The sequence below is a fragment of the Equus quagga genome, chromosome 11 (genome assembly GCF_021613505.1).
Source record: "Equus quagga isolate Etosha38 chromosome 11, UCLA_HA_Equagga_1.0, whole genome shotgun sequence".
Classification (NCBI taxonomy): Eukaryota; Metazoa; Chordata; class Mammalia; order Perissodactyla; family Equidae; genus Equus; species Equus quagga.
The window spans coordinates 116,038,436-116,066,032 of NC_060277.1; the positions used below are offsets into that span (position 1 = coordinate 116,038,436).

Genomic DNA, 27,597 nt, shown 5'->3' on the forward strand with positions numbered 1-27,597 from the left:
TGGTCCCGGGAAGCTCCTCTAGGCCCGACCCTTGAAACTGTCAGTGCCGGCACACCATAGCGCGCAGTCAGTGCAGGAGAGCAGGGACAGGTGAGGCCTTCGGGGCGCCGACAGCCCCTGCTCCACGATTCCAGGTGTGGTTGGCAGTTAGCCTGGTTTTCCTGTCAGGTGCTTTGCATTAAAGGCTGGCATTCTTTTCCTGTGTGGAAATAGATGCTTTGGTCTTGTTCACGATGGTTAACTTTTTTAAACATGCAAGTCTGTAGTTAGAGATCTTAGAAACCATTTTATTAAGTGCAGTTTTAACTGAGCTATAGTCTACCTAAGGTGAGAGTTCACCTAATTTAAAGTTGGGATATTTGTGGGAAGTGTTTTAGAAATAGGAAGGCCCCTGGGTCCCAGTGGAGGCTGTTCTGCTGCTTGGGGGAGCGGCCCATCGTCTTCTCTGCTGGGTGCACAGCTCCTTCCCAGCCCCCAGGCCCTGCTGGGTGCTGTCCCTGAGGACCGGCCCTGGACCCAAGGCCAGGCCCAGCCCATCTCCCAGCCCCCGCCTTCCCCTGCCCCAAACATGTGCCCCAGTTGCTTCAGCATGCCACCCCTCCTTGCTGTAATTGCTTGAGGCAGTGAGGGGTCGAGTAAGCCAGAAGGGGACCCAGGCCTAGCCCCAGCCCCTCCACTAACCCGTACTCTGGGGCACCCCACCTGCACCCCCTGGCACCCCACAGTACTCCCAGCACTCCTGGAACCTCCCTCTGTAGCCTGTGCTTCCTCACCTCTCACAGCAAGCACTCGCTGCAGGGATGTCAGCATCCTGCTCACTGCAAGCCCCAGGTGCAGCCTCATCCTTGCATCCCCTTCCCATCCCAAGGGGGCCACGTTGCACCCACTGCCTGAGCGGCCAGTGCCTGGCTCCCAGCCAGTTTTCAGAAACTGAAGGTCCTGGTGCTTGTGATTCCCCGCGGTGGCTTCTGTTCAGGGCTGCGAGCCACAGCCTGGCTGCAGAGGCCACTGTTGGAGTCCGAGCTCATGCAGTATTGTGGACGCAGGCCCGGCAGATGTTTGAGGGGGAGATGGCCAGCCTGGAGGCCCTCCGGAGCACTGGCCTGGTGCGGGCACCTCGGCCCATCAAGGTGATTGACCTGCCAGGAGGTGGGGCCGCCTTTGTGATGGAGCATCTGAAGATGAGGAGTTTGAGCAGGTGAGCGTGAGCATGTGTCTGTGTGAGAGAGAGAGAGAGTCAGAGACAGAGATGGAGAGAGGGAGAGAGACAGAGAGATGGAGAGAGACAGAGAGACAGAAACATAGAGAGGCAGAGAGAGAGAGAGAGAATCAGACAGAGAGACAGAGAAAGAGGGAGAGACAGAGAGAGTCAGACAGACAGAGACGGGAGAAGGAGCAGCCTCTTGCTGAGCTGCTCGCATAACTGGGCCCAGTTACCAGAGGCAGGGCCAGGAATTGCACCGCCATTCTCAGTGGTAAGGAGGAGTTCTTGCTTGGTGGTGTAGGGCTGGTGTTAGGTTAGTCTGACTCCAGTGAAGCTGCATAGAAGAAGCGTGTTTGAACCATCCCTTGCCTTGTGCTGGAGAGTGCACCCATGCCAGCTCAGTTTGGGCAGAGCGAGGTCTGATCTAGTAATTATCTGAAGTCCTTAACATTTTTTCTAATTATTAAGGTTATGTATATTCATTGTAAAAGAAAAAAGTGGAAAACACAAACTCATGTGAGAAGACATAACCACCTCTAATTCCATCAGCAGGGACGAGCCACTGCTGACTTGTTGCTGCTGGATTGTCATCCCAGTCTTTTCTTATATGTGACTTACATTTGTTTCTACCAAAGTTGGGGGCTGGTTTTCCACTTTCAGGCATTTGTCCCTTAATCCCCACGCCCCTTAAGGCTTCTGCTGAAGCCCACCTACCCTCTCCTGCTGATTTTGTTTTTGGAAAGGGTCATTGCCTGCAGCTCGTTTCCCGCTTGTTAAAGAATGCGGAGTAGTTTTTAAGGTATTTAAGACATTTCTCAACATGGAATGTGCTAGCTGGTGGTTGTTCTTTCTCATTTTAATTGGCTGCATTTCTTCCTCCCTCAGTCAGGCATCAAGACTTGGAGACCAGATGGCGGATTTGCACCTTTACAACCAGAGGCTGAGGCAGAAGTGGAAGGAGGAGGCGAGCACAGTGGGTATGTTCAGGTTGCTTTCCTGTCCCTGACGTGGCTGCACCTACCCTGGATGGATGCCGGTGTGACCATCTCCCATTACACTGCAGTATGACAACGAGATTGTTAAATGAGAACCTTGATGGAGCTGATGAGCTGGTAGAGTTGGCTCATGACCCCTTCTACACCCAGCCCTGCCGTCCAGTGTGCTTGTGGTGGGAGTGGCCTGGTTGATCCGTGTTCTGACCGACGGCTACCATGTGCAGCACGTCCTCAGACCACCCACGTTCTAGCAGTGCAGCCAGGCCTGTCCTGCTGCTCTGCTGAGGTCTGGCACGTGAGAGAAAGACAAGCAGCTCTTTCTACCGACAGGCCGGAGGGCTGAGGGTGCTGAGCCCCAGTATGTGGCCAAGTTCGGCTTCCACACGGTGACGTACTGCGGCTTCATTCCGCAGGTGAGTGCCTGGGTGAGGATGCCCCTGCTAAGTGGTCATCTCACCCCTGTATATGGCAGAGTGTCAGTCCCCTGGGCACCAGGAAGATTGACCACCTGATTTCTGAAAGCAAAGTGTGAGCTGGGATGGGGAGAGCAGATGACCTGAGCCTGGAGTGGGTGGGAGCCGTGGGGAAGAGCATTCCAAGCAGAGGGAACAGCAGGTGCAAAGGAGGATGCGTGATGAGTGTGGGGGACTGAAGCAGGTGGGGTGGGGAAGCACAGGATGTCAGGAACTAAGTCCTGGTCACTCAGCCTTGGGCCTTTGAAAAATTATTAGCACTATTGAGATGTAATTCACATGACATAAACTCTGCTATTTTAAAGTGTACAACTCATTGGTGTTTAGTATATTTACAAGGTTGTGCAACCATCACCACTATCTAATTCCAGAACATCTTCATCACCCCAGAATGACCACGACCCATTAGTAGTCACTCCCCACTCCTCTTGCCTCAGCCACTGGTAACCACCAATCTTTCTGTCTGCGGATTTGCCTGTTCCGGACATTTCATGTAAATGGAATCAGACGATACATGGCCTTTTGTGTCTCTCCCTCGTGTGGGTGGAGGGCGATTCTCCCAGTTTGAGGGCACTTGGGGTAAGATCCTGAGGAAGCCTGAGGCAGATTTAGGGATCCCATTCAAGGGGCAGGCCTCACAACTGGGGTCCCTGGAACTGCACATGGTGCTTTACCAGGCTTGTGAGGACCCCCTAAACCTCGGCTAAAGCTGGCTGCCCGAGGGTCACACACCTGTCTGGAGCTAGTCGTAGTGGTCCCAGGCAGGCACAGCTGAGCATGCCTTGTCCTGCTTCAGCTGTTGAATTTAAGAGCTGGGAGGTCTCCAAAGACTTGGCTGACCTCACACAGTGGCTTTTCAAGACCCGAGGAATGAAGTGCACAGAGCCCCAATGTGTGCAGCAGATGAGAATGGGGCTGGTCCATTAGGGACACGGGTGGCCCTGAGTGCCCCTTCAGACTCTAGGATCAAGTAGCCAACTTAGATCAGCTGCACCCCGGCTAGGAAGGGGTGAGCGACCTGGGAGGACACCTGCTCTGCCTCCTCGAGCTGTGAGAAGATGGCCTTGGATGTAGCGCCTTGAACCAGCCCCAAGTTCCTGGAGGCTCCCTGCCCTGTGGGAGGGGTGAGTGGGTGCTTGGGGAGCTGCGGCCATGGTGGGGCAACCCTGAGTAGTGGCTGTGTGCTTCTCAGACACCTAGTGCGCTAAGCCCTGTTGGGACCACTGGCTCCATTGAACTACTGCCCCGCCCTAGATTCCCTTCTAAGTGCTTTATCTTACTCAACTCACCCAGTTGCCATAGCAACCCTATGATGTCGTTGACCCATTTTATAGATGAGGAAACTGATAAACAGAGAAGCCAAATGATGCTTCTGAGGTTATGCAGCTAGTAAGTGGAGGAGCCAGGATTTGACCCAGTCTGGCTTCAGAGCGTGGGTGCTAAGTGCCACACTAGCCTGCCCCTGTGTCATGGTGAAGGCTGGGTCCTTCCACCAGCTGTGTCCCCAGGTAGCCCTGCCTTTGGCAGCTCAGGGGAAGGTCAGATCTTTCCATGGGTGAGGGGATCACGGTCCCTCTCTGCAGTTGGAGGGATTGGGCTAGCCAGCACTGGTCTCCAGCTCTCAACACTCAATCTATGTCTTTTATGACCTGGTCATCCAAGATTAAGACAGAGCCTTGGATTCTGGAGGCCAGGGCAGGCAGATGGGGAATGAGGGGCTGCCACCCCGTGCACATCAGGCTGTTTGGGGAGGGGGCCTCCCCACCTGCTTTCGAGGTGCACCTAGCACCAAGGGGATGAACCCAGGGGCAAAGCGACCATAGCATCCAGCACAGGGAGTGTCTCCATGCTGAGGATGCTGGCCAGAGAGATCAGGTCCGATCTCTGGAAAGTTCCTCCTCTAAGGAACTTCACAAAGTGACCCTCTGTATAAAGTAAGCTTTGCATCCTTTTTTAAAAAACAACTCTATTAAGGTATAATTGACATAAAATAAACTGTACCTATTTAAAGTGTACAATTTGGTAAGTTCTGGCATATGTACATGCCCGTGAACCACTCACCCGGTCAGGTCAGTATGTAGATCCATCGCCTCCAAAAATGTCCTTGCACCCTTTTGTCACATCTCCCTCCTGCCCCTTGGCAACCACTGATCTGCTTTCTGTCACTATGGATAAATTTGCATTCTGTGGAATTTAAGATAAATGGAATCATATGGTATCTCCTCTTTTTTTGGTGTGGCTTCTTTCACTCAGCACAATCATTTCGATATTCATCCATGTTGTTGCATGTGTCAAAAGTCCGTTCCATGTACGATAAACCACAGTCTGTTTATCCATTCACCTGTTGATGGACATCTCAGTTCTCTCCAGGTTTTGCTTTCACAAGTAAAGCTGCTGTGAACCTTCACGTACAAGAGTTTGTGTGGACAAATGCTTCCATTTGTCTGGGGCAAATGCCTGGGAGGGAAATGGCTAGGTCACATGCTAGGTTCATATTTATAACTTTTTTTAAGAAACTACCAAAATATTTTCCAAAGTGGTCGCACCATTTTACATTCACACCGGCCACGGATGAGAGTTCCAGTTCCTCACACCACTTGCTATTTTCCATTTTTAAGAATTATAGCCATCCTAGTGAGTGTGAAGTGGTATCTCACTGAGGTTCCATTTTCCCTGATGACTCAATGATGTGGAGCATCTATTTATGTGCTTATTTGCCATATATTGGGGGCATGAACATTAGGATTATTATGTCCTTATCAGTTGACCTCTTTTCCACTGTGAAATGACTTTCTTTATACTGATATTCTTTGCTTTGAAATCTACTTTGTCTGATATTAATATAGCCACTCTAGCTTTCTCTTGGCTAGTATTAGCATGGCGTATCTTTTCTATCCTTTTAACTGCTTTCTGTTTTTGTATATAAAGTGCATTTCTCATACACGGCTTATAATCAGGTCTTGCTTTCTTTTTCCAACCTGTTGATCTATGTCATTTAATTGGGGTGTTTAGACCATTCACATTTAATGTGCTTATTGATACAGCTAGGTTTGAATCTGTCATTTTGCTATTTGTTTTTTATGTCTTATCCATTCTTTGTTCCTTTTTTCCTCTTTACCTGCTCTCTTTTGGAATAATTAAGTGTTTTGGTGATCTGGTCTTCTCCCCTTTGTTGGCTAACTGCAATATTTGCTGTTTTCTTAGTGGTTGCTCTAGGGTTAGGCAGGTTCCACGTCTAGCGCTGTCCTGTGGTCCCAGCTACAGCACCAGCCTCCTTTCCCTTCTTGCCCAGGTGAATGAGTGGCAGGATGACTGGCCGGCCTTCTTCACCCAGCACCGGCTCCAGGCACAGCTGGACCTCATTGAGAAAGACTATGCTGACCGAGAGGCACGAGAACTCTGGTCACAGCTACAGGTGGGCACAGCAGTTATCCTCTGGGAGAGGGGCTGTCCTCTTATGAGCCCACCACATTCATGTGGGGCCCTCTGGTAGAAGTGAGCCAGATTAGGGACCACTGAGCCCTGAAGCAGAACTAGTTAAGTCGTGGATGCATAAGGGCCTGACTGTTGGCCTGAGCCTGGGAAGAGGGTGGGACCTGAGGACATACCTGGCCCCTGAGTGCACCTCTCACCCACTAGCTCACCAGGCACTTAACCTCAGAGTTTGCTCATGTGGAATGTAGGTGCCTTGTAAATGGTGGCATTTACTATTACTTTCTTATCCATGCTTGCTCCATTCTTCCTTCTCTGTCAAAGCACAAACGTCTCACCTCTTAGAGCAGTTATGGGCGGCAGATGCCCTAGAGTGACTAGTTTCAAAACATAACTCTCAAAATGTTAAAAACAACTCACATCAATCCAGGTGAGGATGCATCAAAGAAAGTTTATTTAACTCATTAACTTCATTAATGAAGTAACCAGTAGGATGCAAAGAGGTGCAGATAGATGTGCTGTGAAATAAAGAATAGTAGAGGAAGTTTGCTAAGTTACGCACACAAGAACTCCACTCAGGTTGTATGGTTCCTATTCTACAGGACCATAAGACTGTAACCTCTGAGGTTCTCTTCTCTACTGTATGGAAATCATTAGTACTGTAGAGTTCCTGAACCTAAATTAGTTGTAAATAGTAAGACAAACTTACATTCCCCTGCAGTCAGAGGATCCTTATCTTTGTGCTTGGTAGGCGGTGCCATGGTTGGACCCGGAACACACACGAGGTCATCTTTGCCTTATTTCCAAGTATTGGATGAGGAGACTGTGGCTCAGGCTCATGATAACTCCGTGTACAATAATTATTTTTTAGGTGAAGATCCCGGATCTGTTTTGCGGCCTCGAGATTGTCCCGGCCCTTCTTCACGGGGATCTCTGGTCGGGAAATGTGGCTGAGGATGACACGGGGCCCATTGTTTATGACCCTGCTTCCTTCTATGGCCATTCCGAGTTTGAACTGGCAATTGCCTTGATGTTCGGGGGTTTTCCCAGATCCTTCTTCACTGCCTACCACCGGAAGATCCCCAAGGCTCCGGGGTTCGACAGGCGGCTGCTGCTCTATCAGCTCTTTAACTACCTGAACCACTGGAACCACTTCGGGCGGGAGTATAGGAGCCCGTCCCTGGGCACCATGAGGAAGCTTCTCAAGTAACCGGGGCGGCAACACCAGAGGCGGCTTCAGGGACGAATAAAGCCACTCGGGGTTTCAGGGATGGGACTGCTGTGTCTTAGTTTCACCTGCGTCTCTATCCTCCATGCGGTTGGGCTAATTTACAGGGGGTCCAGAGCACCGAAGAGTCTTCCACAGGCTCACTACGCATCATAATCTGGGGGGAATTTGGTTATTTTCATGGTAGTTTTATAGAAATTCATACAGATCTGGGGTTTGCTTAGGCAGAAGTTAGTGTCGTGTCCCCTGTGGACTCGGGGCTCCTGTTTTTGGCTCAGGCAGAGTTAGGGACCATGAGATGGGCCCCACCTCCTGAGTAGCACCTCTGGGGCGGAGTAGAGCTCCGAGTTCACCCCTACTGCCGTGGGACAGATGGAAGGAAGGCCCCGGATGTTGTGGGGATCCGGCCTTCTGGCCGCAGCCGCTGCGCAGCCCCTCTCCTGTTCTCCACTTTTCGGCTGTTGTTTCCCGCTGTCTAAAAAAGGAGTGAAGGCAGAGAGAGTGCCTTGGGCAGTGGGGTGTGCCTGGAGCGTCCAGGGTGGCTGCTTTGTTCCAGATGTCGGGGACGTCGCTGTGGAAGAGGTCACCCGAGGGCAAGCGGCGCCTGGGCGGGGTCTGCGGCCATCCACGTGCGCGTCTCTGAAGACAGGAGACCACGCCGTTATCACTCCTTGCAAAACCACCAGTTATTTCCTGGCGGTATGCGAGCTCAAATTTCTCTTTTCTGCAAAGTGTGGTTGTCTAGTGGACCTCGCGCTCAAGAGACCGTTCCCGCTACAGACAGGTGAGCCCGTTGACGTTCTAGAAAGAAGTCCACCCCAAACGCATCCTTCCAAATGTCTGACGGCTTCCAAACACAGCCAGCCATCGTCGCAGAGCCCACAGTTTGTCGGACGCGATGATGCGACGGGCGTAGCTCGCGCGAGCAGGGGAACCGGCCGGGGCTGCGGGGCCCATGGTCCAGGGGCCGCGCTTGGGACGGGCCTGGGGTCTCCTCCTCCAACCCCTTCCGTGACTCCGCTCCCGACCGGTTCCCACCCGCCCACGGCTCAGACACAGGTGACAAGTCCACCGGCGGGCTCCGTCCACGCCCCCGGGTCCACCCGCGGCTCCGTCCGCGCCCCTCCTCGACTCCTCCCCCGGCTCCGGCCGCGCCCCTCCTCTACTCCACCCCCGGCTCCGCCCGCGCCCCTCCTCGACTCCACCCGCGGCTCCGTCCGCGCCCCTCCTCGACTCCACCCCGGCTCCAGCCGCGCCCCTCCTCGACTCCACCGGCGGACTCCGCCCCCAGCTCCGTCCTCGCCACCAGGAGCGGGCACCGCCGCGTCCAGGCTCCGTCTTCCCCGCCCCACCCGCGGGCTCCGCCTGCACACCTCTTCCGTCTCGCCCCAGACACGCGGCCTTGGGGTCCTCCACAACCCACCCCACCCGGCCTCGGCACCGCCTCCGCGCGCACTATTTTGGCGGCCGGCGCGCTCCGTAGCGGGGCCGGTGCGCGAGGTCGGAGGTCGCCAGGCGGGGCTGGCGCCGGTTGCCGCCGCCTCGGCCTCAGCGGCCGTCCTGCAGCCTCATCCCGCGTTCCGCATCCGTATCCCGTGTCCAGCATCCTCCTCTCGCGTCCCGCATCCGCATCCTGGTGCTGCGCGGGCCCAGGCTCCGAGGATGGCCCTGAGCGAGGAGCCGGCGGCGGGCGCGCGGGAGGACGGCGCGGAGGAGGGGGCGCTGGCCCGCGGCGGGGTCCTGGAGGCGTTCGGCGACGGCGCGGAGACGCGCGAGCTGCTCGGCCGCCTGCGGGCAGTCCTCGGCGACCGCGCGGCCCGAGAGGGCGCCTTGGAGCGGTTCCGAGGTGCGCGTCCACCCGGGCCGGGGGCAGGGGCCCGAGCGCGCGTCCGCGGGGGTCTGGGGAGGAGGCAGGGCTGGACCCTGCCACATTCCCTGCGTGGTCCGTGCCCCCTGAGGTGGCCCAGGCCGGTAGAGGCGCCTGGCGGGCGCACACCTGAGAGAGCCGTCCTTGTGCAAGGGCGGCCTCCCCTGGGTCGGCGGCTCCTCCCGTTCCCGCCTCTGTCGTCGCGGGGCAGCGTGGGTGGTGTGGAGGTCGGGGTGAGGGCGGGGCGTGGACGTCCGCGGCGGCCCTAGCCTCCATCCCGCCCCACCCCGTCCTGGGCCCACAGCACACGGCTCCTCCGAGACAGTGGTGAGCGGCGGACGCGCCCGTGGCCCTGCCAAGACCACGTGCGCAGCCCGGGGCCGAGCGCTTCTGCAGGCGTGCGGCGTGGCGGGTAACGCTCACGGTGGGTTGCTGGGTTCGTCTAAATTCTGCACGTTTGGGCAGACCTTTGCAGTTGCCTATGACGGGCAACTTCCAGACCATTCCCTAGGATCCCGCAGGGAGGCAGGTAGGTAGGGAAAAGGTGGGGTAGGGTTTCGGTAAAACCATCTTTGTGGACCCTTTCAGCTGAGGAAAGTTCTTCATAATTCTATCTCCCTCGGTTTGCAATGACGGCTCTCTGAGTGCGGCAGAGGCGCAGTGTGGCCTGCCGAGTGGAGAGAGCGTCCGCTTTGGCAGCTCGTCCCTGGGTTTGAATCCTCCCGCTGCCACTTGGGCTAGTTGCTGGATTGCTCTGCGCGCGTTTCTTTGGGTGTCCGCTGGCGTTAGCACTCACAGCATCTTGTGCACAGAACTGTTCTGAGAGCGAGGGAACAGCCAGGGACCGTTCCCGGGAAACGGCCAGGTGTGGAGGTCTGTGCAGATGAGGGCTGCCATAGGCGCAGCGGTCCGTGGGTCTGACGGGAGCACTTCCAGCAGCGGGTAGGAGTAGCATCAGGCTGCCTGAGGTTTAGGACGGGGTGATGTGAGGGCTTGGGAGGCGGTGCCGGAGGGCACGTTGCTTGGGTGTGTTTGGCAGAGGGAGAACTAAGAGAGAGGAAGGTGTGTGTGTGTTCAATGAACGGGAGGAGTTAGTTTGGCTGTTGGCGGGAGAGGGAAGGAAGGAGGAGTGAGGGAGGGTTCAGAGGAGGTGGGACAGGAGGCCGGAGGGGAAGGTGTGCTGAGCAAGTGAAGAGCGTGAAGCCGGGACACAGTGGCCCTGAGAAGCCTGGGGGGCCGTGGGGGAGCTCCCCCCAGGTGGCCTGTGGGCTGGGGAAGAGGAGCTGCCCGCCAGAGGAGTCAGCCAGGGAGGACGCAAGGGTTTCCGGGGCTCATGTGCACGTTTGCCTTAGTGATGTTAATGCTCATGTTTTTCTTTTTAGTAATAATGGACAAATACCAGGAGCAGCCTCACCTCTTGGACCCACACCTTGGTAAGAATAGAGGCTGGTGATGTTGATGTTGATGTTGATGATTCCATCACACATGGTTACACAGGCCTTGTGTGGTGCTAAGGTGTGTGTGTGTTTTGTGTCGAGGTGAAGCACCAGGTCTTACTCGTTAGCAGGGCCTGGCGGGTTGCTTTTAGTGACCTGTGATAGTGGTGTGAGTTCCAAGTGTTTTCTAGGCCGTGGGCAGGTGTATTTGAGCTACTGTCTTCCTCGCTGCTGTGGAAAGAACACATCTCTTGCTCCCATGAGGGCTTTAATCTGTTTGCCTCTGGGTGCCTCTGTGGTCATGTCCGTTTTACAGATGGGGACTCTGAGGCTTGGGTTTCCTTAACTGTAGAGTAAGGGGAAATGACTTTGTTCCTTTTGTTTCTCATTGTTTTTTTGTTTGTTACCTACTTCATACTGATAATTTTTTCTTTCTTGTTTTTATTGAGTTCATAATAGTTTATATCAATGTGAGGTTTCAGTTGTACATCATTTCTTGATTATCACCACATAACTGCTTCCTTTCACCCCCTGTGCCCACTCCCCATCCACCTTCCCCAGTAACCAGTGAACTGTTGTTCCCTTTGTCCACGTGTTTGTTCATATTCCACATATGAGTGAAATCATCTGGTGTTTGTCTTTCTCAGGCTGGCTTATTTCGCTTACCATAATTCCCTCCAGGGCCTTCCATGTTGTTGCAAATGGGGTGAATTTGTCTTTTTTTATGGCTGAGTAGTATTCCATTGTATATATTTGTATACACTGCATCTTCTTTATCCAGTCATCAGTTGATGGGTTGCTTCCCTGTCTTGGCTATTGTGAATAGTGCTGCAGTGAACATAGGGGTGCATATGTTACCTTGGATTGGTGATTTCAGATTGTTTGGATAGATACCCAGTAGTGGGATAGCTGGGTCATATGGTATTTCTATTTTCAGTTTTTTGAGAAATCCCCATACTGTTTTCCATAGTGGTTGAACCAGTTTGCATTCCCCCCAGTGGTGTATGAGGGCTCCCTTTTCTCCACAACCTCTCCAACATTTGATATTTTTTGTCTGGGTTATTACAGCCATTCTAATGGGTATAAGGTAATTATCTTAGTGTAGTCTTGATTTGCATTTCCCTGATGATCAGTGATGTTGAGCATCTTTTCATGTGTCTATTGACCATCTGTATATCTTCTTTGGAAAAATGTTCATATCCTCTGCCCATCTTTTGATGGGGCTGTTTATTTTTTTGTTGTTTAGTTGTGTGAGTTCTTTATATATTTTGGAGATTAACCCATTGTCGGATATATGATTTGCAAATATTTTCTCCCAGTTGATGAGTTGTCTTTTTGTTTTGTTCCTGGTTTACTTTATCTTGCAGAAGCTCTTTAGTCTGATGAAGTCCCACTTGTTTATTTTTTTCTTTTGTTTCCCTTGTCTGAGAAGACATGGTGTCTGAAAAGATCCTTTTAAGTTCGGTGTCAAAGAGTGTACTACTTGTATTATCTTCCAGGAGTTTTATGGTTTCAGGACTTGTCTTCAAGTCTTTGGTCCATCTTTTTTTTTTTCCTGCTTTATCTCTCCAACCCCGCCCCCGTACATAGTTGTATATCTTAGTTGCAGGTCCTTCTAGTTGTGGGATGTTGGTCCATCTTGAGTCTATTTTTGTGTATGGTGAAAGATAATGGTCTAATTTCATTCTTCTGCATGTGGCTGTCCGATTTTCCCAACACCATCTATTGAAGAGACTATCTTTTCTACATTGTATGTTTGTTGCACCTTTGTTGAAAATTAGCTGTCCATAGATGTGTGGTTTTATTTCTGGGCTTTCAGTTCCATTGATCTTTGTGCCTGTTTTTGTACCAGTACCATGCTGTTTTGATTACTATAGCTTTGTAGTATATTTTGAAGTCAGGGATCATGATGCCTCCAACTTTGTTCTTTTTTCTCAGGATTGCTTTAGCAATTTGGGGTCTTTTGTTGCTCCATGTGAATTTTAAGATTCTTTATTCTATTTCAGTGAAGAATGTCATTGGGATTCTCATTGGGATTGCATTGAATCTGTAGATTGCTTTGGGTAGTATGAACATTTTAACTGTGTTTATCCTTCCAATCCATGGGCATGGAATCTCTTCCCATTTCTTTATGTCATCATTGATTTCTTTCAATAATATCTTATAGTTTTCATTGTATAAATCCTTCACCTCCTTGGTTAAATTTATTCCTAGATACTTTATTCTTTTTGTTGCGATTGCAAATGGAATTGTACTCTTGACTTCTCTTTCTGAAAGTTGTTTATTAGAATATAGAAATGCAACTGATTTTGTACCCTGCAACTTTACTGTAGTTGTTAATTATTTCTGTTAGTTTTCCGATGGATTCTTTGGGGTTTTATATATATAAGATCATGTCATCTGCAAACAGCAAGAGTTTCACTTCTTCACTCCCTACTTGGATTCGTTTTCTTCCTTTATCTTGCCTAATTCCTCTGGTCAAAACCTCCAGTACTATGTTGAATAAAAGTGGTGAGGGTGGGCATCCTGTCTTGTGCCTGTTCTCAGAAGGATGGTGTTCAGTTTTTCCCCACTGGGTATGGTGTTGGCTGTGGGCTTGTCATATATGGCCTTTGTTATGTTGAGATAATTTCCTTCTATCCCCATTTGTTAAGAGTTTTTATCATAAATGGCTGTTGGATCTTCTCAAATGCTTTCTCTGCATCTATTGAGATGATCATGTGGTTTTTATTCCTCATTTTGTTAATGTGGTCTATCACATTGATTGATTTGCACATGTTGAACCATCCCTGTGTTCCTGATATTAATCCCACTTGATCATGACATATGATCTTTCTGATGTATTGCTGTATTCGGGTTACCGATATTTTGTTGAGGATTTTTGCATCTATGTTCATCACTGATATTGGCCTGTAGTTCTCCTTTTTTGTGTTGTTCTTGTCAGGCTTTGGTATCAGAGTGATGTTGGCCTCGTAGAATGTGTTAGGAAGTGTTCCATCTTCCCTAATTTTTTGGAATAGCTTGAGAAGGATAGGTATTAAATCCTCTCTGAAAGTTTGGTAGAATTCTCCAAGGAAGCCATCTGCTCCTAGGCTTTTATTTTTTGGGATGCTTTTGATGGCTGTTTCGGTCTCTTTCCTTGTGATTGGTCTATTCAAATTGTCTATTTCTTCTTTTTAAAAAATTTTTTAAAAAAAAATTTTTTATTGAGTTAATGATAGGTTACAATCTTGTGAAATTTCAGTTGTATATTATTGTCTGTCAGTCGTGTTGTAGGTGCAACCCTTCACCCTTTGTGCCCACCCCCACCCCCCCTTTCCCCTGGTAGCCACTGATCGGTTCTCTTTGTCCACAGGTTTAAATTCCTCATATGAGTGGAGTCATATAGAGATTGTCCTCTGGCTTATTTCACTTAACATAATTCCCTCAAGGTCCATCCATGTTGTTGCAAATGGGATGATTTTGTTCTTTTTTATGGCTGAGTAGTCTTCCATTGTATATATATGTATCTCACATCTTTTTTTTTAAAAATTTTATTAAGATGATGATAGTTTACAACCTTGTGAAATTTGTACATTATTGTTAGTCATGTTGTGGGTACACCACTTCACCCTTTGTGCCCTCCCCCCCCCCCCCCCCCTTCCTCCTGGTAACCACTGATCAGTTCTCCTTGTCCATATGTTAACTTCCACCTATGAGTGGAGTCATATAGAGTTCGTCTTTCTCTGTCTGGCTTATTTCGCTTAACATAATACCCTCAAGGTCCATCCATGTTGATGCAAATGGGACGATTTTGTCCTTTTTTATGGCTGAGTAGTATTCCATTGTGTGTATATACCATATCTTCTTTATCCAGTCATCCATTGCTGGGCGCTTAGGTTGGTTCCACGTCTTGGCTATTGTAAATAATGCTGCGATGAACATAGGGGTGCATGGGACTCTTGGGATTGCTGATTTCAGGTTCTTAGGATAGATACCCAGTAGTGGGATGGCTGGGTCATAAGGTATTTCTATTTTTAACTTTTTGAGAAATCTCCATACTGTTTTCCATAGTGGCTGCACCAGTTTGCATTCCCACCAGCAGTGTATGAGGGTTCCTTTTTCTCCACAACCTCTCCCAGCATTTGTTACTATTAGTTTTAGATATTTTTGTCATTCTAATGGGTGTAAGGTGGTATCTTAGTGTAGTTTTGATTTGTATTTCCCTGATGCGCAGTGATGATGAACATCTTTTCATGTGCCTATTGGCCATCTGTATATCTTCTTTGGAGAAGTGTCTGTTCATGTCTCCAGCCTATTTTTTGATCAGGTTGTTTGATTTTTTGTGAACCATCCCTGTGTCCCTGGTATGAATCCCACTTGATCATGATGTATGATCCTTTGGATGAATTGCTGAATTCCGATTGCCAAAATTTTGTTGAGAATTTTTGCATCTATGTCCATCAGCGATATTGGCCTGTAGTTCCCCTTTTTTGTGCTGTCCTTGTCAGGCTTTGGTATCAGCGTGATGTTGGCCTCGTAGAATGTGTTAGGAAGTGTTCCATCCTCCCTAATTTTTTGGAATAGCTTGAAAAGGATAGGTATTAAATCCTCTCTGAAAGTTTGGTAGAATTCCCCAGGGAAGCCATCTGGTCCTGGCGTTTTATTCTTTGGGATGCTTTTGATGGCTGTTTCAATCTCTTTCCTTGTGATTGGTCTGTTCAAATTGTCTGCCTCTTCTTGAGTGAGCTTTGGGAGATTGTAGGAGTCCAAGAATTTATCCGTTTCCTCTAGGTTATCCATTTTGCTGGCATATAGTTTTTCGTGGTATTCTCTTATAATCCATTGTATTTCTGTGGAGTCTGTTGTTATTACTCCTCTTTCGTTTCTGATTTTGTTTATTTGAGCTTTCTCTCTTTTTTTCTTTGTAAGTCTGGCTAGGGGTTTGTCAGTTTTATTTATCTTCTGAAAGAACCAGCTCTTTGTTTCATTGATCCTTTATACTGCGTTTTTTGTTTCAACAGCATTTATTTCTGCTCTGATTTTTATTATTTCTCTCCTTTTGCTGACTTTGGGCTTTGTTTGTTCTTCTTTCTCTGATTCAGTTAGGTGTAGCTGAAGATTGCTGATTTGGGATTTTTCTTGTTTGTTAAGAAGTGCCTGAATTGCAATGAATTTTCCTCTTCATACAGCTTTTGCTGCATCCCATATGAGTTGGTATGGAATGTTATCATTTTCATTTGTCTCCAGGTGTTTTTTGATTTCTTCTTTAATTTCTTCAACGATCCATTGCTTGTTCAATAGCGTATTGTTTAGTCTCCACATCCTTGTGCCCTTCTCAGCTTTTTTCTTGTAATTAATTTCTAGCCTTACAGCATTATGATTGGAGAAGATGCTTGTTATTATTTTAATTCTTTTAAATTTGTAGAGGCTTGCCTTGTTTCCCAACATACGGTCTATCCTTGAGAACCTTCCATGCGCCCTTGAGAAGAACGTGTATTCTGCTGTTTTTGGATGGAGTGTTCTATATATGTCTATTAAGTCCAACTGTTTTAGCTTTTCGTTTAGCTCCCCTATTTCCTTGTTGATTTTCTGTCTGGATGATCTGTCCATTGATGTGAGTGGGGTGTTGAGGTCCCTTACTATTATTGTGTTATTTTTAATATCTTCTTTTAGGTCTGTTAATAGTTGCTTCATGAACTTTGGTGCTCCTGTGTTGGGTGCATAGATATTTATAAGCGTTATTTCTTCTTGATGAAGTGTCCCTTTGATCGTTACATATTGGCCCTCTGTGTCTCTCTTTACCTGCCTTATCTTGAAGTCTGTTTTGTCTGATAGAAGTATTGCGACACCTGCTTTCTTTTGTTTGCTATTAGCTTGGAGTATTGTCTTCCACCTCTTCACTCTGAGCCTGTGTTTGTCCTTGGAGCTGAGGTGTGTTTCCTGGAGACAACAAATTGTTGGATCTTGCTCTTTAATCCATTTTGCCACTCTGTGTCTTTTTATGGGGGTGTTCAGTCCGTTCACATTGAGGGTGAGTGTTGATGCATGAGGGCTTACTGCTATCATTCTGTTGCTCGTTTTCCGGTTTTCCTGTGTTTCCTGTGTTTCTCGTCCTGTGTGTTTTAGCCTGTCCATTGACTTCTGCAATTTCTTATGCTGGGTTTCTTAGATTTTTCCTTATTTATGTTTTGTGTCTCTGTTCTATTTTTTAGTTTAGTGGCTACCCTCAAGTTTGTATTCAGAATCTCGTGTATAACATAGTCCATTTTCTGGTGGTCTCTTACTTCCTTAGCCTAGACTGTTTCAGCCCCTTTCCTCCTCCCCTCCTAAATTATTATTTTCATCTCTTATTCCAACTTGTGTTGTGAGTTTGTGGTTAGAGTGATGATTGTCTTTGCTTTGGTGATTTCCTTCCCTTTATCCTAATGCTGTAGTTGAATATTTGCTATCCTATTCCGATTCTATCTGTTTGTCTCCCTACTCTGTGTTTTGTGACCCCTTTCTCCCTTTTTTTCTTATGTCAGGTGTGAGAGCCTTCTTGAGGATTTCTTGTAGTGGAGGTCTTGTGACTACGAAGTCCCTTCGCTTTTGTTTGTCTGGAAAAGATTTAATTTCTCTCTCATATCTGAAGGATATTTTTGCTGGATAGAGTATTCTTGGCTGAAGATTTTTATCCTTTAAAATTTTGAATATGTCACTCCCATCTCTCCTAGCTTGTAAGGTTTCTGTAGAGAAATCCACTGAAAGTGTGATAGGGGTTCCTTTGTAGGTTACTTTCTTCTGCCTTGCTGCCCTGAGTATTCTTTCTTTGTCCTTCATTTTTGCCATTTTTACTACTGTGTGTCTTGCAGTAGGTCTTTTTACATTGACAAATCTAGGAGATCTGAAAGCTTCCTCCACACACGTTTCTCTCTCAATCCCTATATTTGGGAAGTTCTCTTCTCTTATTTTGTTGAGCACACTTTCTGCTCCATTTTCCTTTTCTACGCCCTCAGGAATTCTGACGATTCTTAAGTTGCATTTTCTCATCGAGTCAGCTATTTCTCTGAGATTTTCTTCAGTTTTTTAAATTCTTAGTTCTCTTTCTTCCTCTGTCTGGAGCCATTCAGCCTGTCTATCTTCGATTATGCTAATTTTCTCCTCTATGGTGTCTACACGTACATTCAGGGAATCCGTATTCTGTCTTATCTGATCCATTGTATTTTTCATCTCTAGTATTTCTGATTGATTCTTCTTTATAGTTTCAATCTGTTTTGTGAAGTAACTCCAGAACTCGTTGACTTGTTTCTCTATCTTTTCCCTTGTCCTCATTGAATCTTTTGATGATAGTTACTTTGAACTCATCTTCACTTAGTTTACCCATTTCCAAGTCCTCAGGACATATTTCTGTATTTTTATTGTTTTCCTTTTGGACTGGAACTTTTGTAAATTGCTGGATGGTAGAGGAGTGGTTTTTGTGCATGATGATATTATTTGGTTGCGGTTACAGCCTGTCGCCAGTAGATGGGGGTCGAGAGCCTTGCATTCTGAGTCCTGTGCCTTCGTCCCCGATGGTGGTGCGCAGCTTGGATTGGGAGAGGAGGGGCACTTTGACTCCCGATGACCTGGATTGGATCAGCTCTTGCTCTCTTGTCTCTCGGGGCCCTGGCTTGATTGGGTCTTAGCACGTGTAGGCTTTCCCCCGTTAAAGGGTTTCTGCTGCACCGGCGGTGGGAGTCCTGGATGATACCCAGACGCGCGGCCTCTCCTCCGCTCCTTCCCGCACCCGTGGCAGGGATTCCAGTCTCTAGGGGAGGGAGCGAAGTTCTCTCCTACCCTCTTCCACGTCCTCTGAGGGTGGCTGCAGCCTCTCTGCCTTCCGTCGTTTGGCTGCTGTGGGTCTCTGACGATTTCTGGTATTACGATTTTTTTTGGTTGGAAAGCAGTTGCTCTTTTTGGTTGCACTTTGGAGGGAAGAGAGTCCCGGGTGAGCTCTTGCCACCATGTTGCTGACGTCTTGTCTGTTTCTTCTTGATTCAGCTTTGGGAGTTGTAAGAGTCTAAAAATTTATCCATTTCCTCTAGATTGTCCATTTTGTTGGCACATAGCTTTTCATAGCATTCTCTTACAATCTGTTGTATTTCTGTGGTGTCTGTTGTTTTTCCTCTTTCATTTCGTATCTGATCTTTCTCTCTTTTTTTGTTTCTAAGTCTGGCTAGGGGTTTGTCACTTTTATTTATCTTCTCAAATAATGAGCTCTTTGTTTCATTGATCCTTTCTACTGCCTTTTTTGTTTCAGTTGCATTTATTTCTGCTCTCATGTTTATTATTTCTCTCCTGCTGACTTTGGGCTTTATTTGTTCATCTGTTTCTAATTCAGTTAGTGTAGTTTGAGATTGCTTATTTGGGATTTTCCTTTTTTGTTAAGATGAGCCTGTATTGTGGTGAATTTCCTTCTTCTTTTTTTTCTCTTTTTAAAGATTGGCACCTGAGCTAACAACTGTTGCCATTCTTCTCTTTTTTTTTTTTCTCCTTCTTCCCCTCAAAGCCCCCCGAGTACACAGTTGTATATCTTCTAGTTGTGGGTCTTTCTGGTTGAGCTGTGTGGGACACCGCCTCAGCATGGCCTGACAGGCAGTGCCATGACTGCACTCAGAATCTGAACCAGCGAAACCCTGGGCCGCTGAAGTGGAGCCCGCGAACTGAACCACTTAGCCACAGGGCCGGCTCCCGAATTTCTCTCTTAATATGGCTTTTGCTGCATCCCATATGAGATGATATGGTACGTTTTCATTTTTATTTGTCTCCAGGTATTTTTTGATTTCTCCTTTAATTTCTTCATTGATCCATTGCTTGTGCAATAGTATGTTGTTTAGTCTCCCTGTGTTTGTCCCTTTCTCAGCTTTTTTCTTGTAATTAATTTTTAGCTTCATAGCATTGTGATCGGAAAAGATGCTTGTTGTTGTTTCAATCTTTTTAAGTTTGTGGAGGCTTGCCTTCTTTCCCAGCATATAGTCTATCCTTGAGAATGTTCTATGTGCACTTGAGAAGAAGTGTATTCTGCTGTTTTTAGATGGAGTGTTCTGTATATGTCTATTAAGTCCAACTGGTCTAGCGTTTCATATAATTCCACTGTTTCCCTGTTGATTTTCTGTCTGGATGATCTATCCATTGATGTGAGTGGAGTGCTGAGGTCCCTACTATTGTGTTATTATTTTAGGTTTGTTAAAGTTGCTTTATGTACTTTGGTGCTCCTGTGTTTGGTGCACAGATATTTATAAGTGTTATGTCTTCTTGGTGGAGTGTCCCTTTGATGATTATATACTGCCCCTCTTTGTCTCTCTTTACCTGTCTTGACATCTTCTTTGTCTGGTTTAAGTATTGTGACACCTGCTGTCTTCTGTTTGCCTTTAGCTTGGAGCATTGTCTCCATCCCTTCACTCTGAGCCTGTGTTTGTTGTTGGAGCTGAGATGTGTTTCCTGGAGGCAGCGTATTGTTGGGTCTTGTCCTTCTCGCCACTCTGTCTTTTTATTGGAGAATTCAATCCAATCCATTTCTGTTTAGGGTGATTATCAATAGATGAGGGCTTAGTGCTGCCGTTTTGTCGCTCATTTTCTGGCTCTCCTGCACTTCCTTTCTTTCTCATCCTGTGTATTTGGTCTGCCCATTCAGTACGTAGTGTTTTCTGTTGTGTTTCTTTGTTTTCTCCTTGTTTATTACTTATGTCTGTGTTCTGCGTTTTTGTCTAGTGGTTCGTGAGGTTTGTATTCAAAATCTCGTGGATCAGAGTCCGTTTTCTGATGGCCTCTTACCTCCTCAGACTAAGCCGATTCAGTCCCTTTCCTTCTCCCCTCCTAAGTTTTTTCTCATATCTTATTCCATCTTATGTTGTGAGGTTGTGATGAAAATGACAAGATTATCTTTGTTTTTGGTGTTTTCCTTCTCTTTATCTTTAATGTTGTTCTTGAGTATTCGCTAACCTGTTCTGATGTATAGCTACAATTTTCTGATTTTGTCTACTTATTTATCTCCTTACTCTGTGCTTTATAAACTCTTTCTCCCTTTTTTTCTTCCAGATATGAGGGCCTTCTTGAGGATTTCTTGTAGGGGGGTTCTTGTGGCTATGAACTCCCTTAGCTTTTGTTTATCTGGGAAAGTTTCCATTTCTCCATCATTTCTGAAGGATATTTTTGCTGAATTGAGTATTCTTGGCTGAAAGTTTTTGTCCTTCAAAGATTTGAATGTCTTTCCAGTCTCTCCTAGCCTGTAATGTTTCTGCAGAGAAATCTGCTGAAAGCCTGCTAGGGGTTCCTTTGTAGGTTATTTTCTTCTGCCTTGCTGTCTTTACTATTTTTTCTTTGTCATTCAGTTTTGCCCGTTTCACTACTATATGCCTTGCAGTAGGTCTTTTTACATTGACATATTTAGGACATCTGGTAGCCTCTTCCACATGGATTGCCCTCTCTTTCTCTAGGTTTGGAAAGTTCTCTGCTCTTATTTCTTTGAACACGCTTTCTGCTCTGTTCTCCTTGAATACCTATAGTTGTTATGTTGCATTTCCTCATTGAGTCAGATATTTCTTGGAGACTTTCTTCATTTCTTTTTGGTCTTAGTTCTCTCTCCTCCTCTGTCTGGAGCATTTCAACATGTCTATACTCAATTATGCTGATTTGCTCCTCTATGATGTCTACTTGAGCATTCAGGGAATCCATATTTTGTTTTATTTTTTCCATTGTGTTTTTCATCTCCAATATTTCTGGTAGGTTCTTCTTTATAGTTTCAATCTCTTTTGTGAAGCAGCCCCTGAACTCATTGAATTGTTTCTCTACATCCTCTGTTAACTCGTTGAGTTATTTGATGATAGCTATTTTGAATTCTCTGTCATTCAGATTACATATTTCTGAGTCCTCAGGACTGATTTCTGGGTACTTGTCATTTTCTCTCTGGTCTGCAGATTTAATATAATTTTGATACTGCTAGAGGGCGTGGCTCTCTTTTGTACATCGTGGTATTATTTGGTCACAGTTACTGCCTGTTGCCACTGGGTGGGGTCAAGAGCCATGTATTCCGACCCCTCCGCCTTCAGCTGAGATCTCAGGCACTTGGGCTGGCACAGTGCGGGGTGGGTGGGAGGAGGGGCACTGTCTCTTCTTGTTCTCCGGGTTTTCTTGTTCTGCTCTCACTATCTGCTCTCATGGGGTGTTGGCTTGATGAGGTCACCCCTGCATTAGCATTCACCTCGGTACAGGCTTTCCCCTAGGCTGCAAGGGCCCTCAGGGATCCTTGATGTTCCTGTGAACAAATGTCCCCTCCCCCATTCCTTCCCTCTCAGAGGCTGCCTGCAGTCCTGGATCCCAGTCTTTTGGGGAGGGAGTGAAGTTTTCTGTTATCCTTCTCCACCGAGGGGGGCTCCAGCATCTCCGCCCTCTGTCGTATGGCTGCGTGGGTCTCTCCGACGTCTTTTGTGTTGTGTTTGGATGTCCTCTCTTGGAGTGTGAATGTCTTTTTCGTTGCATGGTGAAGGGAAGGGATTACTGGGAGAGCTCCCTCTGCCATGATGCTGATCTCACTTTCTTTTGTTTTACTTTTTTTAGTGATTGCTCTAGGATTTACAAAATATGTCCTCAGTTTATGACAATCTGCCTTCAAACGGTGTTGCACTGTTTTGCGTATAATGTAAGAACCTGACAACAGGATTCTCTCATTTCCTCCTCCTGTTCTTTGTTATATATCTTACTTCTGTATGTGTTATAAACCTTACAGTATGGTGTTAGAATTTTTACTTTACACACTCAGTTTCCTTTCAAAAAAATTAAAAATGAGAAAAAAGTCTTTAATATTTAGTTATATACTTACATTTCCCGCTTTTTCTTTTGTAGATTGTAGTTTCTATCTGCTATTTATGTGCTTTCTTTTCTTTTTTTTTTTTTTTGAGGAAGATTAACCTTGAGCTAACATCTGTTGCCAATCCTCCTCTTTTTGCTGAGGAAGACTGGCCCTGAGCTAACATCCATGCCCATCTTCCTGTACTTTATATGTGGGACGCCTGCCACAGCATGGCTTGTGTTGCCGGAGTGCATAGCAACATTATTGCAAGGCTTTAAGCTTAGCAAGAACAAATTACAAAATGGGTGACTGAGAAATATGCAATCTGCTGATTCTCATAAATTACTATGCTAGATTGTTTGTGCTTTGGAATCAAAGGCTGGAAGGTAGTATCTTATCAAACATGAAGGCAAGGGGATTAGGAACACCGGGTCCATACAGGAACGGAATGCCGTCTGCATAACTTGCCAGATTGTTCCCAGGATACTCCCTAAGAGAATGGCCTTGTGTAGGGCCGGGGTACATTGAAGGGGGGAAGACTAGAACTGCTGAGCTTTGACTTGCATATCCCTGCTGGCGTGAGTTCCTGCTATGTTTGTACTTCTTTGCCTGCAAATAAATACGTGGCGATCAGAGGGACGTCACCTCGGTCCTTGAGGCTGATGGTCCCCTGTCCCATTAAATAATATAGAGTGTGTTGTATCTATTATATAGACTGTGTTCTGTCTATTCATTCCTCTGCCCCATCAGCTGGCTGCCCAGCTGGTCTCGGCAGCAGGCTTGCCAAGTGGTGCCATGTCCACACCTGGTATCTAAACCAGTGAACCCCAGGTCAGCGAAGCGGGATGTGCAAACTTAACCACTGTGCCACTGGGCCGGCTCCATGGTATTTTCTGCTTGAAGAGTTTACTTTAACATTTCTGCTAGTATACATTTACTGGAGATGCATTGTTTCAGCTTTTGTTTGATAGTTTGTTTCACTTTTGTTTTTAAAGATGTATTGCTGATTATGGAATTCTAGGTTGACAGTTTCTTCTTTCAGCATTTTAAAAGGTAGGGTTCTACCGCCTTTTGCCTTGTGTTAGTTCTGATAAAGAGTCTGTCTTAATTCTCCTCTTTGTTCCTCTATGTAATGTGTGCTTTTTCCTCTGGCTGCTTGTAGAATTTTCTTTTTCTTGCTGATTTTCAAGAATTTGATTGTGACATGCCATGTTGTAGTTTTCTTTATGTTTATCCTGCTTAGAGTTTGTTGAACCTTTTCAGTTAATGGGTTTCATCAAATTTGGAAAATTTTTGGCTATTTCTTCAGATATTTTCACTGTCCTTGCTTCCCTCCTCTCCTCCTGGGACAGTTACACATATGCTGATACACTTGATACTGTTGCACAGCTGTTTAGTTGTTTTAGTCTCTTTTTTCCCCCTTTAGTGTAGCAGATTTTATCACTGTGTCTTCAAGTTCTCTGCTCTTTTCTTCTGTAGTGTCTAATCTGTTGTTAATCCCATTTAGTTAATTTTTCATTGCAGATCTTATTTTTTCCAGCTCTTGAAGCTCTGTGTTTCTTAACATCTTCTATTTCTTGCCTCGTATTTTTAATGTTTCCTTTTACATCCTTGAGCATATTTTTAGTACTTGTAGTATCTGTTTTAAAGTCTATATCTACTAATTCTACTGTCCTTGTCATTTCTGGGTTCTTTCTCTTGACTAATTTTCCTCCTGTTAGGGGTCACAGTAATTTTAGACAGTCGTATATCTAGTAATTCTGAGAGGATGTTGGACATGGTGATTGTTATGTTTTTGCGTATTTTAAGTTTTTTTGTCTTTGAAGAGTGTTGAGGTTTGGCAGTCAGTTTAGTCAATTGCAGATCATGTATATCTTTTCAATCCTTCTTAAGCTTTCTTAGGGCAGGTCTAGTTTTTTCTCTAGTGTACCCTGACTACTCTGGAAAGACTTCGCTGGAATGTCTCTTGTTGCTGTGGTACTCAGCAAGGACTCTGCACTCTGGCTGGTGGAATTTGGATGCCAGCCCTGTGGGAGCTGTGAGAACTCTGTGCCTCAGTGCTTCCCGTGGTCATTGTTGCCTGGCTGTGTGGACTTCCCCCACACGTGTGGAGATTCAGCCAAAGACTCGAGGGGCCCTCTGCAGACTTCAGGAGCTTGTTCTCTGCTCAGCTTCCTCTTTGGTATTCTGCCCTGCAAATTTCATGTGACTTAGCCTTCTTCAGCCCCAGTCTCTGCTCTGCTTGAGTTCCCCCTCCCTGCACTGAGTTCTAAAAACTACCTCTTGGTAGACAGCCTGGGCAGCTGTTGATCCCAGCTGGTTTGTTGCCATGTACTGCCTGCTCTTCTGGTTTTCATTGTTGGTGGCAGGGCGATTCTGTATCAGTTACTCCTTTATAACTGGAAGTGGAAATCCTTTTTTTTCTTCTTATTACATGGACTGGAACCATATCATTGCTAAATTGTAGTAGTTGTGGCAGGTATCTTCTGTAAAGCATGATATTAGACATTGATTTGAGATAGAATTATTTTTGTAAAATAAGAATATTCTCCCTGCATTTTAAAACAAGAATGAATGCTCTGTTAACTGTACTGCACTTTTAGAAACTTAAGACGAAAGTGGTTTTTCCTTTTGGTCTATTGATACTTGAATTATATAGGTTTACTAATATTGAGCCATTCTTACATTTCTGAATAAACCCTTTTTTCTTTTAGCATCTTGTTTTGATATCATATTGATGTTTTGTTTCATAGCAAATATTTTGTATATGTTTTTCCTTAGAATGGATGATGAACTTATTGTTGGATATAGTGCAAGATAAGACATCTTCAGCTGACCTTGTACATCTGGCTTTTAAATTTCTTTACATCATCACCAAGGTAACATTTACATAACACCTTATAGTTGACAGAATGCTTCTTAATGTACTTGATCCAGAAGTTACATTCCAAAGTTTTATTTCTTAGGAAAATGGGTCTCCACATCATAAGTTGTGAGTTTCATTATTTTTGTACCATGTGTTGGGGATCAGATGTTAGTGATCCAGGGGGTCCTTTGGCTGAAACAATGTCCAAGATGTTTAGCATCTTGCATTTGAATAGACCAATCACCACCTAGCTGGAAAGGAAGAGCCAGCGAGTGAGGGAGAGATAGGACTAATTCAGGAAAATTTCTTGCAAGGAGAAAGCAAACAAGTGGTTGGAAACAGAAGCACTTTTCTAACTTGAATGTGCAGATGAGTTTCCTGGGGATCTTTTACAATGTGGGTTCTGAGTGAATAGGTTGCGGGGAGCCTGATATTCTGCATTCTCACAAGCTCCCAGCTGATCCACGTGCTGGCCTTCAGACTTACCGTTTGTGGTTTCGACTGTGGGAGTGACTCTGCTGTCTCAGGGCAGAGTTTGTGGTTCTGTGGGGCTTCATGTGGTCGTGCTCCTGCTGTATAGTGGGGAGGGACCCTTGGCTCTGAGAGAGCGCCCTAGGCGGGCTGCTGTGCACACTTCTCTGCAGCACAGTGGCTCGAGTGCAGGGTCCCTCCTGAAGGTGTAGTACCACTGCGTTTTGTGGAAGCCCTAATGAATTTGGGGAACTTTGAGGTTCTTGAGGGCTTTTTCCTCATATGTCAGAGGGCAATCATATAAACAAGGTGGAAGCAAAACTTTTTCGTTTGTGTGACATATGTATATTTCTGATGAACCACATACAAGATTTGTTAGTCAAATTGGGACAGAACATGTTTTTGAAATGATGTCAGAAGCAGATAGTGTTCTTATTGTGTAATCTTACTAAGTTGTATCACTGTAATCTAATGTGAGTCTCTTTGATCATTGGGTGGTAAAGGATTTTTGATGAGAAGAAAAAGATAAACTTTGTTACTGTCTGTATTTTGTAATTATGTAATAATTCAGTGTCTTTTATTTGGTAGGTTCGAGGATATAAAACATTTCTTCGTTTATTTCCTCATGAAGTAGCTGATGTGCAGCCTGTTTTAGATATGTTTACAAATCAGAATCCCAGAGACCATGAAGTGAGTGTCCCTTTCTCCTCCTCCTCATCTCCCTCCTGGTCTTTCTTCCCTGTTTGCTCCAATCCTGTGCTGGCAACTTCATTGCATGCTTCCTTCAGTTTTATTATCTTGTGCTGTTTGTATCTCTCCCACCCTCCCTCTCTCTCTTTTTTTTTTTGGTCAGGAAGATTGGCTCTGAGCTAACACCTGTTGCCAGTCTTCTTCTTTTTCTTCTCTCCCCAAAGCCCCAGTACACAGTTGTATATCCAATTGTGTGTCATTCTAGTTCTTCTGTGTGGGATGCCACCACAGCATGGCTTGCTGAACGGTGTGTAGGTCTGTGCCCAGGATCCTAACCCATGAACCCTGGACTGCCAAAGCAGTGTGTGCACACTTAACCGCTCGACCATGGGGCTGGCCTCCCCCCTTTTCTTTTATTCTTTTGGCTTTCCCTTTTTACATATGTTATTTTAAATTATTTTCTTGTAAAAAGGAAAAAAGGTGCCTACATACAGTGTGGTGATAACTGTATCACCATCCACATTCTTTTTTTTTTTGAGAAACATTAGCCCTGAGCTAACATCTGCTGCCAGTCCTCTTTTTGCTGAAGACTGGTCCTGAGCTAACATCTGTGCCCATCTTCCTCTACTTTATGCCTGCCATGGCATGGCTTGATAAGCCGTGCGTGGGTCTGCACCTGGGATCCAAACCAGTGAACCCCAGGCCACCGAAGCGGAGTGTGTGAACTTCACTGCTATGCCACTGGGCTGGTCCCACCATCCAAATTTTTGTAACTTGAAATATAACCATGTTGAGGGTCCCCAGGACCACCCCCCTGTTCCATGATTCCCTAGGACCACTCACAGGACTTGGCATGTAGTCATTCTCACAGCTGTAATTTATTATAGCAAAACCAGCAAAGGGAAAAGGCACATAGGGTGAGGTGTGGAGGAAACCAGGAGCAAGCTTCTGGAGTCTTCCCCCAGCTGAGTCACACAGGGCACTGACTTGTGACAACATGTGTGAAATGTTGTCCACCAGGGAAGGTCATAGAGACCCGTGCCCAGGTTTTTATGGGAGACTGGTCATGTGGGTATCCTCTGCTGAGTACATAACAAAACTCCAGACTCCCAGAAGGAAAGTAGGCTTCAGCATAACCATGTGGTTT

The 27,597-nt window shown here is 46.3% G+C and overlaps 2 protein-coding genes across 10 annotated transcripts in view; both read left to right on the forward strand.

Moving 5' to 3' along the window:
- Nucleotides 1-7,380, forward strand: part of FN3K (fructosamine 3 kinase) — an 8,673-nt gene extending 1,293 nt beyond the window's left edge. For all 3 annotated transcript variants that reach the window (XM_046674227.1, XM_046674229.1, XM_046674228.1), the window contains exons 2-6: nucleotides 1,047-1,198; nucleotides 2,090-2,181; nucleotides 2,530-2,612; nucleotides 5,965-6,087; nucleotides 6,976-7,380. In XM_046674227.1, the coding sequence (XP_046530183.1) occupies nucleotides 1,047-1,198; nucleotides 2,090-2,181; nucleotides 2,530-2,612; nucleotides 5,965-6,087; nucleotides 6,976-7,314 (789 nt within the window). In that variant the 3' untranslated portion in view covers nucleotides 7,315-7,380. The remainder of the gene's footprint in view (nucleotides 1-1,046; nucleotides 1,199-2,089; nucleotides 2,182-2,529; nucleotides 2,613-5,964; nucleotides 6,088-6,975) is intronic.
- A 1,456-nt stretch (nucleotides 7,381-8,836) lies between these two features.
- Nucleotides 8,837-27,597, forward strand: part of TBCD (tubulin folding cofactor D) — a 190,006-nt gene continuing 171,245 nt past the window's right edge. For 5 of the 7 annotated variants that reach the window (XM_046676424.1, XM_046676420.1, XM_046676425.1 and 2 more), the window contains exons 1-4: nucleotides 8,838-9,178; nucleotides 10,582-10,632; nucleotides 25,205-25,302; nucleotides 26,349-26,450. In XM_046676424.1, the coding sequence (XP_046532380.1) occupies nucleotides 8,995-9,178; nucleotides 10,582-10,632; nucleotides 25,205-25,302; nucleotides 26,349-26,450 (435 nt within the window). In that variant the 5' untranslated portion in view covers nucleotides 8,838-8,994. Of the gene's footprint in view, nucleotides 9,179-10,581; nucleotides 10,633-25,204; nucleotides 25,303-26,348; nucleotides 26,451-27,597 lie in introns of all 7 variants that reach the window. The other 2 variants (XM_046676423.1, XM_046676427.1) reach the window with 2 other exon arrangements.